A 19,891-nucleotide genomic window follows, 5' to 3' on the forward strand; every position below is an offset into this window, starting at 1 on the left:
AAACATTACCAACATTTAAATATTATGAAACATAAAATATAACATCAGAAAAGAATCAGAAACTGGTGGGCAAAGTGCTGTGACACGGGGTCCTCAAGGAGACCACTGTTAACTGCTGGTGTTCAGCTTCTTTGGTATATTAAACAAAAACAAACATGCAAAAATAATAAAAACAACAATTAAAATGGTCTAAAATAAAATAACAACACAAGTTGATCTGATGTTTAGCAGTTATAATTAATTTCAGGGTATATGTTTTTGTTTCTCATATATTTTGCTCTAGAAGAAAAAACAAGGTGTAAAAACAGGCACTAGGGAGAGCAAAAAGGAAAAAAGTAGCTCTGCTTAATTAGGTTGATATCTCCTTCAGGAAGCGCTAATCCATTAGTCATCAGTTAGAGAGCGATGACTGATAGATTAGAACTAAACTATACATATATTTTTGCATGCTTAGGTACTATCTTGGAAAATAAAGGCTATTTTTGCAAAACTCTTCACACTTATCGCAAAACCTTTTATCAAGCCAGCAAAACATCACACAATTCCTGAATAACCCATCAAACTGTTGCCTTCCCCATAGAAAAAAAAAACTACACTATATCACACACCAACTATCATTTTAATAAGCATACAATGCTACAACTTCAGACTGATAATTAAAATGAAAAACACTTGCGGCTTTTGCTTTTTTCTGTGCACAGTGCAAAGCGAGTGAGCAATAAAAGTTTTGTTATACATGCAGTAAACACACATACACACAGTAACCTAAATCTGTAAAGTACATGGATGTGGTTTCAGAGTATTGCACACTATAAATACATGAGGGGAAAAGTTTTTTTTTCTTCAAAACGTCCTGTCTTAAAGAACAGAAAGAGACACCAACGGTGCAAAAGAAGAGCACAAAAATATTTGTCGTCAATTAAAGAACGGAAGAAACAGACTTACGGTCTTCTATATTTTATTCACATTATATGCAGTGCTGTTTTAAGCTATAGGCAGCACTGTCTCCAGGCCTGACATGATGTCTCCACGTGCCCGTAGGAAGGAGTCTGCGATTATAGCCCTTCCAGCACCTCGCAGAGAAGGATTAGGACTCATGTATGGAGGGAGCCGCAGTGTAATGAAAAGTGTGCCATCTGTGAATCAATTGGAGACCATAGCAGCTCAATACTCAAACTATCTGGATGATGCCTGCATTAGTGGCTCAATGTGTTGTGGAACTCTGAGGCATGAGTTTTATATACCTTTGCAAAGGGATCAAACAACAACACAAAGTACAGCAGTGCAGTAGTCTGCAGGTTTTTACAAAGAGCCTAGAATATTTATAGAGACAAGTCATCTATCTGCTTTGGTCACAGAATGCTGTTAGAAGACTGTGTAATAAAAGACAACTTTACATCAACATGTGGCATATCTGAAAGAATACATGGAGACAGAATAAGGCAGTATGGAGCTTTCCATTCAGAAAGGTCAGCTTGACACAAAGAAGAGCAGAATCTTAAACATTTTCCATCATAATTGAACCGTTTAAACAGCCTCACATATGCTCATCTGACCCCTGATAACAAGGCAAGCCACAGTTGTTGTTTATCTGCTTTCTGTCCCCCTTTTCTCTCCTGTCCTCTTCACAGCTTCCTCCGTCTCGTGCCTTTTTCTCTTTGTCTGATATTGCCCTAAAGCTGTTTTTCCATATGTCAGGGTGGAAAGGTCCTTCAGAAAATTATGTAGACCCATGTTTACAATTTTGTTAGAACTGTAATATAAAATGAAAACTGCAGTGTAAAATATAAAAGTAGGTTCACTTTGGCACGCTTTGTGAATGCATCTGCTATGAGTGTTAATTGTTTCAGAAAGTGCTACAATAATCCCAGTAATCTAAAATGGACATGCAGTAAAGATGTTTTTGTTTTCTGTCAAATACATTACCACTACTATATGAAAGAATAAACAAAAAGCATCATATGACATTGATTTTTTTTTTCTTTGAAAACCTGGGGAATACCAGTTACACACTTGGCTAGAGACTGCTACCTACAGTATACTTATCGCTTACTTATTAGAGACTTGTCTTACTGAGAGGCCAGTTTTAGATCCAGATTTATGAGGTTTGCTTTGGGCTGTATGAGCCAAGTTACTGCTTAGTTTAGCCCAACAGGACCGTGAGATCCAGAGAACAGAGAGTTTCATGTTTGCTTTCAGCAGGAAGAGAGTGGCTTCTCATGTCACATGCCATGAGAGATGGCTCTGAGGCTTATTTTCTCACCATCACCCCCACAAGCACAGTTCACTCATAAATCTAACACCTACAGTAGTGCAATTTGTAGAAATTAGCTGAAGCTGTGACCTTACTATGGTGTTGATCACCAGCGTTAAGCTACAGTAATATAAGTGCCATCTTATATTACTGTAGCTTATTATTTATATTGCACCAATTCACAGCAATAGTCACCTCAAAGCTTACAGCCTTAACTGTAGGCTTAATCAAAAAGGAAGGTTTTGAGTCTAATCTTAAAAGTAGAGAGAGTTTCTGTATCTTGAATCCAAACTGGGAGCTGGTTCCAGGAGAGAGGCCTGATAGCTGAAGGCTCTGCCTCCCATTCTACTGCACTCTGAGAGTGAAGTGCTCTATTGGGTTAATATGGTACTATGAGGTCTTTAAGGTATAATGGTAGTGCCTGATTATTGAAGACATTGTATGTGAGGAGATGGATCTTAAATTCAATACCAGATTTAACAGGGAGCCAATGAAGAGAAGCCAATATGGGAGAAATATGGTCTCTCTTTCTAGTCTCTCTCAGTACTCTCACTGTAGCATTTTCTGTTTTTGTTTTTGTTTGGATCAACTGAAGATTTTTCGGGTGGCCTGAAGAACAGCCTGATAATAATGAACTACAGTATTCCAGTGTCAAAGTAACAAATGCATGGACCAGTCTTGCAGCATCATGGATATTTCTAAATTTACAAAAATAAACACTATACAGATGAAAGAAAGCATTCCTGCATATTTGTTCAATGTGACACATCTGTGTCAAAAATGACTCCAAGACTTAAACACTATGGAGTAAAATCAGTGCCCTGAGTAGCTACAGCTTTGTAATAATAGATACAAACCTGTAAAGCTAGTGTGGTCACATTATTGCAGGAAGCATGGCTGCAGTCTGCAGCAGGTAAGGAGCAGCAGAAAGTACATTTATTTAAACTCTAAACTCTGAGGAAAACAAAGCAGATACATCTTATTGTTTGTTTTTTGAGAAGTAGTGATTGAATTAATTATTTTATAGTTTGTGTCTCTCACACTCCAGATGTTCGTCAACCTGTCCCACCTGCATCCAGAACTAAACTACCAAATTATTAAAAATAATAGTCTCCAAAGTTTCAATTTAAAAAGAGTCGGAGCAGTTTGAATTTCACAGCAAATTAAGCAAATCATCTGTAAACCACAGAAGGCTGTGTGATTCTTAATTTTAGAGCAGGTGTTCTTTGTATTTATGATGTGAAGACAGAAGGAGCCTCGGTTAGAAATGACAGCAACACAAATATAATAAACAAGACAGATGCAAATAAAATCACAGTGATGGAAGATTTTACTGTTGAACTAAGAGGGGCATGAGAGGGGCAGTAATATTTAAACTCAGACATAAGGAAATATGAACTATACGGAGGCACTTATAATTTCCCCTTTGATGAACATGTTGTCATGTCTGTCCGCCCTCAGCACTTTATGTAACACTGCCTCATCTGTCAGCCGTCTCACTTGTAGCCGTAAACAAACTCAGATGGCAGGGGACACATACTGTATATTCCATCTGGTCTTGGAGAAATGTTCACCTGCCAGGCTTTCCCAGTTCCGCCGGATGTATCTGCTTGGCAGCGCAGCACCACTAATTATACTGATCCCAGTCTGGGCCTTGAAATTCCCTTCTTGCTTGAGAGAATATTTTTGGGACGAGCCCAAACTTTTTTCACTCTTGATGTCTACGGCCCATCTGTTGTTCTTTTATAGAACTTTCACAGCCTTTGTAGCTAAATATGCTCCCTTTTTTTAGATCCTGATATGTCTCCGAGTCAAACACTATGTTAATCTTGAATTAGATGGCCGGCTTTAGGACTGTGTGTGAGTTTCATGTTAGTTTATATTGTACAGATGGTGTTTTTAACTTCATTTGCACACTTTTCTCCCAAGAATGAAGCATGTGAGAAACTACCACTTACTACAGTGCCTCGATCCACATCTTCCCAGCCTGCTTTCTGTCAGTCTTTCTGAGGTTGGTGTGTTGTGGTTCTGACAATAACATTAGTGGACAAGACTAACAAACTCCGCCAGATCGCTGCGACTTGCGGCCTGTGACTTGTGGCTGACTAACCAGACTGCAGACGGACTCACACTCATGTAAACAGGCAAAACATAACAAACACTGGTAAATAAATAAGGACACATGATAGATACATGCACACATGTGAACTTTGCAGAATTCCTTGTTTGCTGAAAGGATATAAATTAAATCAGAAAACAGAACTCGTTCTATTTTTTTTTCTCATTTTATTTTGTACATAAGAAGTTAATTTTTAGTTGTTTGAGTCCTACAGCTCTGTTTTGGCCTCTGCTCCGGCCTGCTTCACCTCCTAAAAAAGTAAAAGTGCAATAAGTGAAATACAGCAGAAAGCTCATCAATTTAGCATTATGCAGAATTTTATTCAGAGGAAACCTTAAAGTCTTGCAATTTATGAATAAGATACATTCGCGTCAGCTACACAGATGCTTTATGAGGGCTTTCATTTATGTTGGTTATATATGTTTTTTAAATGATTTAATTCCAAACAATATAATATTATTCATCTTTTAGCATTTAAGAGGAAAGTAGCAGGAGAAGCAAAGAATTTATTAGCAATGCGCTCTTATTAAATAAACATGTGGTTCAAGGCCTAAAATTTATAAGAGGAAGATGAGAGTCAAAGCTTTTCCTTTTCAAGTGATGTACTGTGAAGCAAATAGCAGTAGCAGGTTGTAGAACTGATACGGCTGCTGTGATCGTGACGGTCGGGAAGTTTATCAGCAGCAAGTCGAGGTGACTGAAGAAGGAGAAGCAGCTGTGAGGGACACTGAGGTGCATTTTAGGGACGTGCAACAATCAGTTCAGCAACAATGGTGTTTGTTTTCTGTTTATTTTGGCAGTGTGTGTGAGAAACAGTGGTTTATAATCATGTTTTTGAATTCAGCTTTAATGATACTTTGTTCTGGATTAAATTACACTGCTGGAATTGAAAAAGAAGCTCAGTTTCAACCAGCTAAACATTAAACTCCTTGATAGGTTCATCGCTAATCTGATGCTCTAAAAGGTTGTTACTACTAAACCTTTAAACGCATGACTTTTATTTGTGTTACTGTCACTCAAGTTAGATCTGATTATTCACTTAATATGACATAAGTTGAATTCAAACTTTTTAATGTCTCAGTTTTGTGCTGTAGAAACTCTAATTCTGGTCTTTCTGTCAGACTGTCTTACAGCCAGTTGGAGCTCTGTGTGGTGTAACAGAGCAAACTGGTGCACAGAGGGAGGTCTCCTGTCTTTTGTGTGGCTCATATATGGATGATGGTTTGTAGTACATTACTAGTGTGGCCTAATCTAATTTCAGTTTTTCTTTCTTTTTCCATTTGGAGGACACTCATCCTGTACTGTTCCTGTTGCTTATTGTGTTTTATTCATTTACCGTTATTGTGCTGTAACTAATGTGTAATTTTTTTTTTTTTAGTGCTTCCAGTCAAGAGAATTGCTCTTTTTATATAATAAGCTGTAATCTTTTAAACTGGATTTGCATACACTATAATCATGAATATATTCAGCCATCAGCACTGACTAATTTTAGGTAACAGCTGCTCACCTTCAGTTCTCCTCGTAGGAAAGACTCACAGAACTCCCGCACGCGCTCTGTAGAAATTTCTCCTTCCGGTAGAAGCCACTTCATGTCAGAGTCACCATCATAGATGCCAACTCGTGGGAGGTCCTGTGGCTTGAGGCCAAAGTAGTTGAGCGACTTTAAGTTGGACTTCACTGCTCCATTAATCAGCACGAACAAGAACTGGAACACAGGCGGTTCATTTTATGTAATTAGATTAGATCAAGTTATTTCACTTTTGGCAGAATATGATTAAAGCATTTTTAAAGCCTGCCTTTACTTTCGTTTGCCAGAAACAATAATTTCTACTCAGTCCAAAGACGTGCATGTTAGCTTAATTGGTTATTCTAAAACTGTCTGTAAGTGTGGCTGTGAGATAGATAAAAGGGTGTCAAATAAAGTGTCGTATGAATGGTGAATGTGGTGTGCTGTGTAAAGCACTTTTAGTGATCAAGAAGACTGGAAACATACCACAGAGTTAAGTCTGTAAGTGTTGCGTTGACTATTTAGGATTTACAACCATCTTCATACACAGTCCTCCATTTTCAGAGGCTCAGCAGTAATTGGACAGACTAACATCATTTTAAATATAAGGATTATTTGCAAACAATTTTAAAAATCCTTTCCAGTCAATGACCGCCTTAAATCTAGAACCCATCAGCAAATGCTGTGTTTCCTTGCTTGAGATTCTCTGCCAGGCATTTACTGCAGCCGCCTTCAGTTGCTGCTTGTTTGTGGGTTTCTCTGCATTCACTTCAATCTTCAGTAAGTGAAAAGCTTGCTCTGTTAGGTTGGTATGAGGTGACTGAGAAGAATATTCAATTTTTGCCTTGTGAAACTCTTGGGTTGATTTTGCTTTGTGTTATGATCCATTTACACTGTGCTGTCTAATCAGTTTTGCAGAGAGTACAGCCCTGTACATTTCACAGTTCATCTTGCTGCTTAATCAGCAGTCGTCAATAATCTTGGCTTCATTTTTTTTTTTCAGAACTGTGCCAGCTCATTTAGATGTTTCCTGGCAAAGTCTATTCTGACTTTCCTGGTCTTGATTGCAACCAGCAGTTTGCACCTTCTTGTAAACTCTCTCTATTTATATTCATGAAGGTGTCGCCTGATTGTAGACTGTAACAGTGATACACCTACTGTATCTCCTCAGGTGTTCTTGATTTGGCTAGATGATGTGAAGAGGTTTTTCTTAACCATGGAAATAATTCTGCAACCATTCATTTTACTGCTCTGTGGTCTTTCAGGCCTTTTAGTGTTGCTGAGCTGTTCAGTGCAGTCCTTCTTTGTAAGAATGGACCAGATTACTGATTTGGCCACTTCTAAAGTTTTTGCACTCTCTGATTTATTTTAGTTTTTAACCAAATGATGGCCTCCTTCACCTGCATCAACATCTCTTTGGACCTCAGAATGATAGTTCCAGTGAAAAACCACCAAATGCAATTCATCACAATCTGGAATCAGCTCTAAACAGTCAACTGTACAGTTACTGTGTATAAAAATGTCTGTAATCCCCCCAAACATTAATGCACATTTTTTGATTAATCCCTTAAATTAAAGCTGAATGTCTGCACTTCAATCACATGTTGATTTAAAATCCACTGTGGTGGTGCACAGAGGCAAAACAAGAGTTCATTTTCTAAAAGCATATGGACCCAACTGTTATTCCCATGACCCATTTCCATTTCCACATATTCCAACATTCATATTAATTTAAAACTGTTCTTCTGTAAGCGTATTACTCTTCTGAATATTCTCACTTTGCCTGTGTACTCTGGGGCCAGAGCTCCCAGTCGCTCCTTGAGCTCAAGATATTCTTTACTCCCCCTGTTGGCAAAAAACAGGAGATGTGTCTTCACCTCTGAATTGAACAGACCCACTGCTGTCTGAGAGAAACAGAAGAGAAAAGAGAGTGATAACAGCATATAAAGAGTGACGTTTAAAACAGAAGAAGTAATATTCCCACTATCCACCTTTTTCAGACATTTCACCTGACAGGCTCTAACAGCAAGAGACTGTTCAGTATCTGTGAACCTCCTAATGCATCTTTGCTTTTTACTTATTTATATTCAGTGACAAAAGTAAACTTAACATTTAATAATAGAGGAAGAGGACTGTGATGAAAACATGGACCTACCACTTGGTTGTACTCTGTGATGTATCTGAGCTCGTTGATAGAAATGAAGTTTACAAGACCATCGGTTTCTAACTTCTTGATCTTAGAAAGAACAATGTTCTCCTGGTGGTTATCAGCCTGGAAGCACAACACGCAACATCACCATCACCGTCATTAAAACAGACAGCACATTCATCATTTATTACTGAAAATATGTGGAGTACTTTTCTGAAGAGGGCAATGCTGTCTGAGGCGATGTTGTAGTCAGCCCACACCTCCTTCACAGTACAAATGGCTGCAGGGACAGAGCTGACTCGCTTTGCAGCCGCCACAAGTTCCTTGTAGCCATGACTTTCCTCTCCCTGGAACAAAGAAGGACACGGTTTCAAACATCTCTCATAACCTACCAAGTAAATTTATTATCCCCCCCCCCCATTATTTGTTTGTTACAATTTATTCTGTCTTATGTAAAATTTGAGCGAGAACACCAGATTCTGCAGGGGGACACTAGAAACTCTCAACAATTTGGAAAGTGCAGCTGCCAGGGAGAAAAGACAGATGAGTCTGACTCAAAGGAAGGTGAATCATGTCTATTTCTGAGACTCTGTTGCATGAGCTCTGGCAATCCGTTTTCTCATTTTGCAGCCTGTAATATGTGTTCATTCTCGGTGAGTCACAGCACCAATATTTTTGTCTCTTATTGCCTTCAGCATCACGGTCCAACTATGAACTACCCTTATGTGCCCTCTGTCTCTCTCTTCCACTCTCCTCTCATGAACCTTCCCCTTGTCTCTGCACTTGTTTATGAGAGGAGCAATGGAGCCAATCCCACAAATCTTCAGATACGTATGTATTTCCTGTCAAGTCTGCCATCTTCCCCCGCACACAGAGTCTGGCCAAAGAGCTCGCCACTGTGGGACAGCCAGCCACCCTCTGTCCTCACAGCACCAGCGCTGCCAAAGGTGTGGCCACAGGAAACATATCCTTTTTCGAAATGCATTCGTGACAGCAGCATCACCGAGGCCAGGGTGCAAACAAATGCTGTATTTCTGGAGACCTCACAGTCTCGCTCTTAGCTACTTTGTCTGATTGTGTCTGGTTTTCCACATGCATGTTAACATAATAAGCTAAGCCATAAAACAGCTACTGTGGGCCTTTCCAAAAAAAAAAAAAGTTCAGAAACTTATCTGAGCCTATGATTGAGACCTTTTTTTATTCGCATGCAATTTTTGTGTCTGACCTCCAGGAATCCGATGACCACCACTTCAGCAGAATCGATGAAGGCTTCAACATCTTTGGTGTTATTCAGCTTGGGAAGGGCACTGTCTGGTGAGGAAAGAGAGGAGACAGTCTACACTAAACACACAGCTGTGCAGAGGTTGTACTTCCTTCTTCAGTGTCTCAACAAGACCAAGTCTACAGCAGCATATCACCAAGTTTTAATGCTCACACTGACAATGCTGAATCCTGCTCCTGTCCACACACACATGCAGTATATAGGATGCCAGTGCTTATCATGTATACCATAAATTCCTTCTTTTAGTACGATGTGAAATTGTTCTAAATAGGAAAAGTTTTATAGGCTGGTGTCTTTACAGAAGGGAATCACTAGTAGGAATTATCCTCTGAATTTCTGTTGTCACTTACCCAGTAAATATTTCAATTCAGGCCATAGTGATTGACCTTTAACCTGCTAACTGTTCAACCTTGATTACCACTCTCGAAGACACTAGCACATAAGTGTGAAAGTCTTGGGCGTATTTCCATCTCTTAGTTAAGCCACCAACCTTCAGAAACAGGAAGTCCTGTGTTTGCATTAGGATCAATAAGAACTGAAGCACTTAAAGGGAGTCATGGGAACTGATTTTGCTTTGTGCTGAATTTTAGCAGGTATGTAAGAAATAACTGCAGTTCAGCTTTGTGAGGTAGTCATCTGGAATGGCTTTTGGTTAACAGCTGTGCCTGTCAAGAGTTAATTTATTGAATTTCTTGCCCTATTAATGTGTTTGAGACCATCATTTGTGTTGTGAAGAGGTAGAGTTAGTATACAGTGAATAGCCCTATTTGAGTAATGTGGACTTTATGGTCAAATTGCTGCAAAAAAGCCACTTCTAAGGAAGAACAACAAGATGAAGAGAATGGCTTGGGACAAGGAGCACAAGGGATGGACATTAGACCAGTGGAAATCTGCCCTTTGGTCTGATGAATCCAAATTGGAGATTTTTGGTTCCAAACACCATGTCTTTGTAAGATGCAGAAAAAGTAAGTGGATGGTTCCTACATGTGTAGTTCCCACCATGAAGTATGGAGGAGGAAGTGTGATGGTATGGGGGTGCTTTGCAGGAGACACTGTTGCCAATTTATTCAAAATCCAAGGCACACTTACCCAGCATGACTACCACAGCATTCTGCAGTGACATGCCATCCCATCTGGTTTGGTCTTAGTGGGATCATCATTTGTTTTTCAACAGGACAATGACCCAAACATACCTCCAGGCTATGTAAGGGCTATTTGATCAAGAAGTGTGGTGTCAGATGACCTGGCCTCTACAATCACCTGATCTAAACCCAACTGAGATGGTTTGGGACGAGTTGGACTGCAGAGTGAAGGCAAAGCAGCCAACACCTCTGGGAACTCCTTTTAAATTACAGTTAAAAAAGTAAAAACATGTGTGGTCCAAACTTTTGACTGGTACTGTATGTATAATCAAAACGACCCATTTGTGAGATCTTTTCAGCAGTGTCTTGGTTAGGGCCTGGATGACCCAGAAGATGGTATAATAATAATATAATAATTATGGAGAAGTGGCATGAGGCCCAGTGGCCCAACTGTTTTCATATATTTTTAAATATATGTATATTATTTGGAAAATCACAGGTTTCCTGACTTTCACCCTATGAAAGGCTTTCACTCCGTATTACAATTGAGAATCCCATTACTGAGCAAAGTCAGGCAATCACCAAAATGATCTGGACTGTCCTCTAGGGACCGTGAATATATTTTTTAGAAATGGGCAAGCCATTCATTAGTCATATTTAAGTTTGAACCAGTTGTTGTGAAAGAGTTGCTGAAACTGTACAGGATATCACTGGAACCACAGCACTTTTATGAACATGGGAAGAAATTCACATTACAATATTTCACACTTAGAGCAGTAACAAGAGATAAAGAGAGATAAAATAATACTTAAAGAATTTACCTTTTTCAGTAGCAATTACAGAAGACACTAGGAGGCAGAGAAACAGGGTGGTCAGCATATTTTTCAATGGATTCAGCTTACACACAGGCAGGTAATCAAAGAGTAAACCAAGGCAGAAGAACCCGTAGCTGTTTGACTCTTTAAAAAGAGCCTTGTCACCTCTGCTCTGTCTCTGATGGTCACCACATGGCAGCCTGTGGTGGTGACTGTGAGTTCTCTGGGTTGTGATTGGAAGCTTTATGGGAATCAGCCAGGTGCTCTTGATAAGTTTGGTGCACGGCTGTTGAATTACGTGTCATTCAGTGACAGGGGCGTGTGTGTGTGTGTGTGTGTGTGTGTGTGTGTGTGTTTGCGTGCTGCATCACTCACCCACGTCACCCTTTCTTGTGTTTTGACCTGCGTTTAGAGCATCCTCGTAACCACTCTGCTCTTTGTACGTCTTCTGTTGTGAAGTATTACCTATGCCTGCTGTATGTATGGAATCATATCAGTTTGGTTAATACTCATAATTTAACCAGGTAGGCTGCAAATAGCCTGTGTGAGCAGTAGAGGATAAGAGAATAACTGGCTGCACTTTGGAAGGTTCACCACATGAGGGACACAACTCCTACTTGTTAATGAATCATGAAGACGAAGCAGCTTTGCCTCATACCTTTTTGGCATTTTAAGACACTGAAATCAGAATTTTGCTTTTTTTAATGTTAAAGTTAATTTGAAAAAACTGAAAATTGCCATTTTAAAAAATCTGAAAAATAAGCTAAATAAAAGAAAGTAATGTTTATAGTTTGTAAAACTCACATGGCATTAGAAAGTTAAAAAAAAATACTACAAGGGTACTCCTTCTGCTGCGGGTGTGCATTTTTTTTTTTTTTTGCAATTCAAAGCAACATGTCACAAGACCACCAGAGAGGTCTCCAGCCTGGAGAACCACCTCCTGCTGAATGTCAGTAAAACAAAGGAACTGATCGTGGACTTCAGCAGGAAGCAGCAGAGGGACTACCATCCATTCAAATACCTGGGAGTGACCATCTCACGGGACCTTTTCTGGACTCATCACATTAACATCACTGTGAAGAAGGCCAGACAGCGTCTCTACCTCCTCAGGCGGCTGAGAGACTTCAAGCTCCCACTCAAGGTGCTCAGGAACTTTTACACCTGTACCATCGAGAGCATCATGTGTGGGAGCATCACCACCTGGATGGGAAACTGCATTAAACAGGACTTCATGGCCCTTAAAAGGGTGGTTCGTTCAGCTGAACGGACCATCAGAACCACCCTGCCCAACCTGCCCAACCTGCAGCACATTTACACCAAGCAGTGCAGGTTGAGGGCTATGAAGATCCAAAACAGCCCAGCCACCCTGGACACTCTCTCCTCTCCCTGCCCCCATCAGGCTGGTGTTACCGCTGCCTGAGGACTAAGACTGAACGGTTGAAGAAGAGTTTTTATCCACAAGCCATCCGTCTGTTCAACTCTGAGCCCTAACTGGACTATTATTGTACAGTGTAAATTATTCTATTATGTATAGTGTATAGTATGAATTACTTATTTTTCTTCTTCTTTTTTATATATTTTTTACTACTTATTATCGGCTGCAGGTACAAAATATATTTCACTGTGCATTGTACTGTGTATAACTGTGCATGTGACAAATAAACCTTATCTTACTGCAGCTATATTAAATAAAATAGGTATACTCTGCAATTGTCATTAAATTTCAAACTCTAAAACCTAAAATTAAAATGTAAAATGCATAAAAGCACATGAAACATTTTGTCACATGTAAGAAAGAGAAAAAAAAAAAAAAGCCCACAATCGCAGAGCAGCTCAAACAAGCGCAGAAACGCTGCTTTATGTTTGATGTTTAACCAAAATCTAAATACTTCTGACATGCAGATTTATTCATAACAGCCCCGTAGCAATAATCAAACAAAACAAAGAAAGTATGATTTATATGATGCTTGACATTTCAATAAGTGACTTTGTTCCTCTAAAGAGAAATCTGCCAAAAATTGCATGAATGTTACAGTTTGGTTGACCGTGGGGGGAAAACAGCACAAAGCACAAAAATAATCTCTACATAATCTACATAATCAACAATCTCTTGAGGATCACACAGGTTTGGGCTGAACCCTATAAACTTCCTCTTTTGCATCAATAAAACTCAAACACATTTAAGTCTAAAAATATTAAATATAAAAAGTTTATTCTAACTGGGAACCCAGAACATTCCTGCTGTAACTTTACATTCTTCTAAAACCAGTTCTAAAAATTCGGAGTTCTACAACTGTTTAAAGCAGCAAATGATCATCTTAAAAGGGCACAAAAGTAGCAGGACGAGCCTCTATTACGTCCACACGCACGACCAAACAGATCAGACAATCAGAAAAACAAAACTTTCACCAAAAAAGCACAAGCTGTGGCAGCTTTGTGAAGCCCCATCCCAACACGTCTCCGTCTCATCATCTTGTTTCTAATTGATTAATAGCAAATGTGATTCTCTGCTTAGTGTTTTGTTGAGATGTTTCATAAGACACATGAAAATTTGACCTGCTGGTGCATCAGAGGTCAAAATAAATAAATAAATAGGAGCTCACAAATGCTGTAAACAAAAATTGTGTGACTGTTGAAATGTTTCAGTCTGAACCAGATTGGCGGGTGGGCTTCCATTATACTGCTAAAAATCTTTTAAAACAACATACAGTCTTGACGACTGACGTGTTTATTGAATTTGGTGTGTGTGATGTATGTTCACATGTGGGCACGACACGTGGGACAGACTGAAACTGCAAATCAGAGCAGCAGCTGCTGGTAAAGATGGATGAATAACGTAGCGTCAGAGCTAACGTCATGTTTGCAGCATGAGCATGCGACGCTGATGAGGGAAAGTGAGAGCAAAGCTTCTTACAAATACTTATACTGTCACTTCAGAGCTAAAGGTAACACCTCAGATTACAGCCCACAAATCACTGTGCGATTATTTAGTGTGCCAACGTGTCACAAGGTTGTCCTCACAGCACAGGGGGGAAATAGAGAAATGGGTACCTCTTTAATTATAACACCTTTGTGCCTTGCAGTAAAGTTTCAGATAACCAGAATTTAACCTCTTGTTTTCTGTCCTTCTTCACTTGTTGTTATAAGCATTTTCTCACACCCTGTACTTAAAAACCATTTACACTCTAACTTGTGTCCTGTAGCCTGTTGTGTCAGAGCCTGATTGTTGTGCAGCTCTGAGAGATTTAATGTAAAAGCTGTGACATAAAAAAATGTAATCAGTTCACTTGTCACCATCTGATTTATTGTACATATTTCACTTTTGATTTGATCGCATCCTTATATCTGCAGAAATTTAGTTCTCTGTGATCCTCCAAGTCTTCATAAGTCACGCAGCATTTTCAAAAACGTTCTTTAAGTTTTTATAGCAGGGACTCGTATGCTTGGCGGTATAGTTGGTGTTTACAGCATTCCTGACAGAAAAGCATGCCAGGGAAAAGACGGAATATGAAACGGGAAGACAGACGGTGTAAAAAAGAGGTTTAGAAAAAGGAAGGACTGGAATAAAGAAAGCATTTTTGACTCCTTGTGGTGTTAAATGTTCAACAGGCTCTAAGAGGATGCTGTCTAGGTTAAAATTACAGACCCCAGGGCTCATATAGTTGGTGCTACAAATAAACAAAGCAGAAGTAACGATTACAGTACAAACAGAGGCAGAAATTAAAACATGAGACTTGCTTCACAGACACTGTGTTTTCCTTTAAGGATTGTGGTAAGAGCTGAGCTATTTCATGATACCTTTGCTGCAAAAACAGGATAAAAACTGCTCGGGAGGTTTGCAAATGCATGAAACTAACTCAAAATTTTAAAAAATGAATTGATGTCACTGAATATAAAACAGACTCCCTTGTACTATGGTTAAATCAAAGAAGTTAATCACATTTTAGACAATAAGGGAGACGATAAACTCATGTAGAGATTAAAGGCTGTTGCTATCATGACACTTGGCAAGAGCCCCTTGCCCTCAATCTATCATCACTCCTTTATAGAGATATAATAAAATGATCACATGATCAACAGATGATCACAACAGAGCCTTAAACATGCATTGTGTGAAAATGGTCTTTTGCTTCATTATCAGATTTTCAGAAAAATCTGAAAATGAAGCAAACATAACAATTATGATGAGAATATGATAAATACCTAAAAATACAGAAATGCATACAAATCCTCAGACAAAAAGAGTAAAAAATAAATATAAATAAATACACAGCAGTGTATGTTATACTGCAACTGTGCAGTTTTTCTTTTTCTTTCTTTTTCTTTCTTTCTTTCTTTCTTTCTTTCTTTCTTTCTTTCTTTCTTTCTTTCTTTCTTTCTTTCTTTCTTTCTTTCTTTCTTTCTTTCTTTCTTTCTTTCTTTCTTTCTTTCTTTCTTTCTTTCATCAGTAAATGGAAATTCAGAAATAATTTGCTTTGCAAACTCTGAGTTTACATGCAGACAGAGATGAAAGTTAAGCGATGAGGACAGTGATGTAATGCACATGCACCTGAGGCAGATGGCTTTCAGGTATTTAGACTGCGGTTAGATAAAAGCTGCCATTTAATCTCAATCATCAGTTACACAACCTGTAAACCTGTTAGGCTTTCATACATCCTCGGTGTATGCGGAGGTCTGACTAATCCCCAGACCATGCTGCTGAGCTTCTTCTGACTTCTGCTGGTGGCTCACTTATGCAATTTGCACATGTTTGTCATGAGGAAGAAGAAACATCAAGGAGGGAAAAAAAGGAAAGATTTAAAACTATGAAAGAGGAGCTTCTCCTCAACATAATTATGAGAATTAAGTATGAATGAAGTAGTCACTGCTTTGCATGAAAAAGATGCAGAAGGGGCAAATCACAATATGCAACATACAAGTCTCTTAAAATCTCTATATGAAATATAAATATTTACTGTTGGGGGCGATCAGAAAATCTTATGAGTTCATTCCCCCTCTCAGCATATAGTAGAAGGCCAGAAAATAGCTGCAACAACAAACCAAAGAAAAAATAACCCCATAAACAAACCACTGAAAAAAAAACTTTAGTGAAAAGAACTATATTTGCAACATATAAAACAGTAGCATACTAGTAAAATATTTGCTTTATTTTAAATCATCCCGATCTAAATTATTTGAAATGTTGCAGGTTTTTTTTCTTAGTGTCATGTTTGGTCAAGTCATGGCTGATTGTGCGTGGTCATGGTGGCTGTGTGAGCTGTTACGCAGTGCTTGAAGTGTGGATTTCTTGGGTGGGTTGTAAACAACTTAGAAAATGCCTGATCTGCTCATCTGTTCCTCGTTCTCCAGCCATCCCCTCAGTACTTATACCGCTCACTTCCACCTGCTCTCTGTCAGACTGTCCCTGTCATCCTGTCTGTTACCTTCCTATCTTCATTGCCTTTACCTGTATATAAATCTGAACCTGAACCTGCCTGTAAGCCTCATTATTATTTTTTCCTGCCTGCCTACCTACACACATCTCTGACTCGCACTTCCATCAAACACCAGCATAGAAGATGCATAGGAAGGCCAACAACTTGGCATCTATTTATAGATCATGTTTTTCAAATTCTCATAAATAACTGTTCAAAAAATATCAGTGGGACATATCCAGATTGACATTTTTGACATCATAACATTAACATGCAAGCATCAACATGAAATAAGACAAAATAAAGAGTAAAATTTATTATGGTGTTTGGAACATGCACATTTACCTAACTTAGTATGGGAAATGGATAATATCAAACCATGAGGGGGGAAAAAAACATTTATGAAGGTAGTGATTAGTTTCGTGCAGTTCAGCTAAAGTGCTGTGAAACTGATAAACTGTGACCAAGCAACAACACTGTAAAGGCAAAATACAAAATGCAGCTTAAGTGCTGGAGAGAAACACTCAATGCATCAAAGTCGGGTAAAACAAGCTAAACAAGGCAAAGCAAAGCAAAGTATGGCTGGAATAGCAGCAGTCTGCTCGCTGATCAGGATTAAAGAAAGGAATAATATCACGGTTGATATAATAAACTATAAAAGTAAGCCATTACCTCAGATGATGTACCTTTAGTACCTGCACAGGCTGTTGGTTCACTGCAGTGTGTACAGATTAAATACACAGTCATTACTACAACAAACAAACAAACAAACAAAGAAAAAATGCAAGCTGCAAATTTGTTTCTTGTCCTTCTCATAGTGTTCACTATATAATAAAGGCAAAATGTTAAAATTAAACAATATCATGTCATAATTGGCTATATTAATTTAACAACGTATGGGTGCACATTTCCTGTAGACATCTCAGCTTTGTTGTGTTATTATTGACATTAATATTGTTCATTGCATTAGTTGCAAATCATTTCAAACATGCATTCTTCACGTTCAGAAAATTGAAGGGAAGTTTTAAAAAAAAAAGGTATATTGGCATACATCCAGAATATTCATACATGAAAACTATAAAAAATATGAATGCATGCATGTCACGCTCGTAAGATGCATTTGTGAACTACTTAAGGTGATGATTGACTTGGCCAAAAACCTCTGACCCACATGGAATAGTCCCAATCCCATTACAGCCTTTAAGCTGCCAGCATGTCTGGCCTCAGAGTGAAGAGTCACGCCTTCGTGCCAGACCAAAGAACAAACTGACAAATGAGGATCTGCTGTATAAAAAAGGCATCACCTGAGGGTTTCCAGGTTTTGCACTGCACTTGTTCTTGTTTTCTGCATTATGGGCCTGCAGATCGACTTTGGGAACAAACATAGTGTGTTTGAGATAACTGCAAAAAAAGAAAACCACCAGAGAAATGTACACAGTCTAAATGTGGATATGTTCATCTGCTGTCTCATTTTAAGAAGAAAGTACTTTCAGTTGCTCCCTAATGCCCTGAGGCAGAGTTGGCCAATTAATTTTCCCAAGGAGCCACATGAGAAATTGGGAAGGTTGTGGAGGGGGCTTGACGGAGGGGGCCATCCCAGCTGTCATGGGGCGACAGGCAGGGTACACGCTGGACAGGTTGGCAATCTGTCACAGGTCTAACACATAGAGACAGACAACTATTCACAATGACATTATGCGTGTGTATATATATATATATATATATATATATATATATATATATATATATATATATATATATTGCGGACCTTCCTGTATACAACACTTGAAGACATATTTTTTTCCAGAGTGAAACTTCCCTTCATCTTTAATATAATTGCAATTTACAGAAAGGACAAGGCCCATACTCCCACACTACCACACTGTCATGTTAAATTATGTAGAAAATTCTGAAAGTAAATTCAGGTTTTGGAAGCAGTAGGCAGCAGTTTGAGTGACAGGGTTGTGACTCAGGTGTGAGTTTTTTGAATTCCAAATATGATTTTGCAGCAGTGAGACTACATTGTGTTTGTGTACCATATCTCAAAGCAAATAATACAGCAGATACTTTCAGATTTACCTGTACCAGTGCAAAATGCATTATGCTGCATATACTGGCCTCTGTCCATGCTTCAGGGCATTTGGAGGCTAAATTGTGTTGGCGGGTTCAAATAGGCTACAGCAGGTAGCAAAGTATATCTGTAGATTTGATAATAGATTCTTAATGAGAATATGAAGCAAAGTGTACTGTGAGTAATCCAGATAGATTACTGTGCATATGTTGTCTGTGACTTTTCAAAGAGTAATCCTGCAGCCTGGAAGTAAAAATAGACTGTAGAGGATATTTTTGCTCCAGGCAACTATAAATGCAGTCTGAGCTTAGCTGAGCTTAACAAATACCAAACCACAATCCGTAATATGAAAATATAATTCAGAAGCTTCCTTTGGAGTGGCCACCTCTTGTTGATAATGCAAGATAAAATGTCATACAACTTATGCTCCTCTGGCTGCAGCAACCCCCCTCTGAGCTGCAACTGGCAAATCAACTGCAATTTAAAAGGAACTCTAAAAAGCAACTTAAGGTAAACTGGCAGCTGCACTGACAAAGCTTAAGCCAATTAACACAATCAAGACTTAATTATCTTACATGGCAGTCTTTAAACAGCTCACATTTGCATTTTGGGCTGGAGCCTATCCCAGCTGTCAGAGGGTAAGAGGCAGGGTACACCCTGTACAGGTCACCAGCCTGTCACAGAGAGACAAACAGTCATTCACATTCACACCGATGGGCAATTTAGAATCACCAGTTAGCCTAACCCCACTAACTGCATGTCTTTGGACTGTGGGAGGAAACTGGAGTACCTGGAGAAAACCCACACAAACATGGGGAGAACATGCAAACTCCACACAAAAGGCCTGAACCCAGACCTTCTAGCTGTATTTGTTTATTTTAGCAAAATATATTGATTTTGTGTTTTAGTTTTATTTTAACTACTTCTCTTTGAATGAATGAATTTTCAAAATATTCTGCATGTTAGAGAAGTGAGAAGTTTTTCCAGCAGACTTTCTGCTAAAGCTAATGTGATTTCATGGATTATTTTATTTCATCAATACTGGTTGACTCAATTGGTTGCCACCTGTTTTCTGGTTATATTCCTGTATCAAAGCAAGGCTGCTGTGCACCTATGTAATTGAGGCTGAAGTGGCGTCCTGCAACAACTAGGTCGCTGTTCATGGAGGAATTTCTGTTTCAGATCTGTGAGAGCATGA

At 38.9% G+C, this 19,891-nt stretch overlaps 1 protein-coding gene across 1 annotated transcript; it reads right to left on the bottom strand.

Annotated features, from left to right (window-relative positions):
• Positions 1-4,525: 4,525 nt before the first annotated feature.
• On the bottom strand, positions 4,526-11,430 carry erp27 (endoplasmic reticulum protein 27). Its single transcript, XM_030741672.1, has 7 exons — positions 11,215-11,430; positions 9,255-9,340; positions 8,239-8,376; positions 8,036-8,152; positions 7,659-7,784; positions 5,881-6,078; positions 4,526-4,623 (listed from the first exon to the last, which is right to left on the bottom strand). Exons 1-7 carry the CDS (start codon positions 11,270-11,272, stop codon positions 4,582-4,584), a joined length of 765 nt encoding a protein of 254 aa, XP_030597532.1. The 5' UTR covers positions 11,273-11,430; the 3' UTR covers positions 4,526-4,581.
• Between the last annotated feature and the right edge of the window lie 8,461 nt (positions 11,431-19,891).

Source organism: Archocentrus centrarchus, chromosome 1 (assembly GCF_007364275.1).
Source record: "Archocentrus centrarchus isolate MPI-CPG fArcCen1 chromosome 1, fArcCen1, whole genome shotgun sequence".
NCBI lineage: Eukaryota > Metazoa > Chordata > Actinopteri > Cichliformes > Cichlidae > Archocentrus > Archocentrus centrarchus.

Coding starts and splice junctions, on each gene's coding strand:
- erp27 (XM_030741672.1), bottom strand. CDS start 11,272: ATGCTGACCACCCTGTTTCTCTGCCTCCTAGTGTCTTCTGTAATTGCT. Junction 8,153..8,238: donor GCATTGCCCTCTTCAGAAAA/GTACTCCACATA, acceptor TTGTGCTTCCAG/GCTGATAACCACCAGGAGAA. Junction 4,624..5,880: donor TCCTACGAGGAGAACTGAAG/GTGAGCAGCTGT, acceptor TTACTTTTTTAG/GAGGTGAAGCAGGCCGGAGC.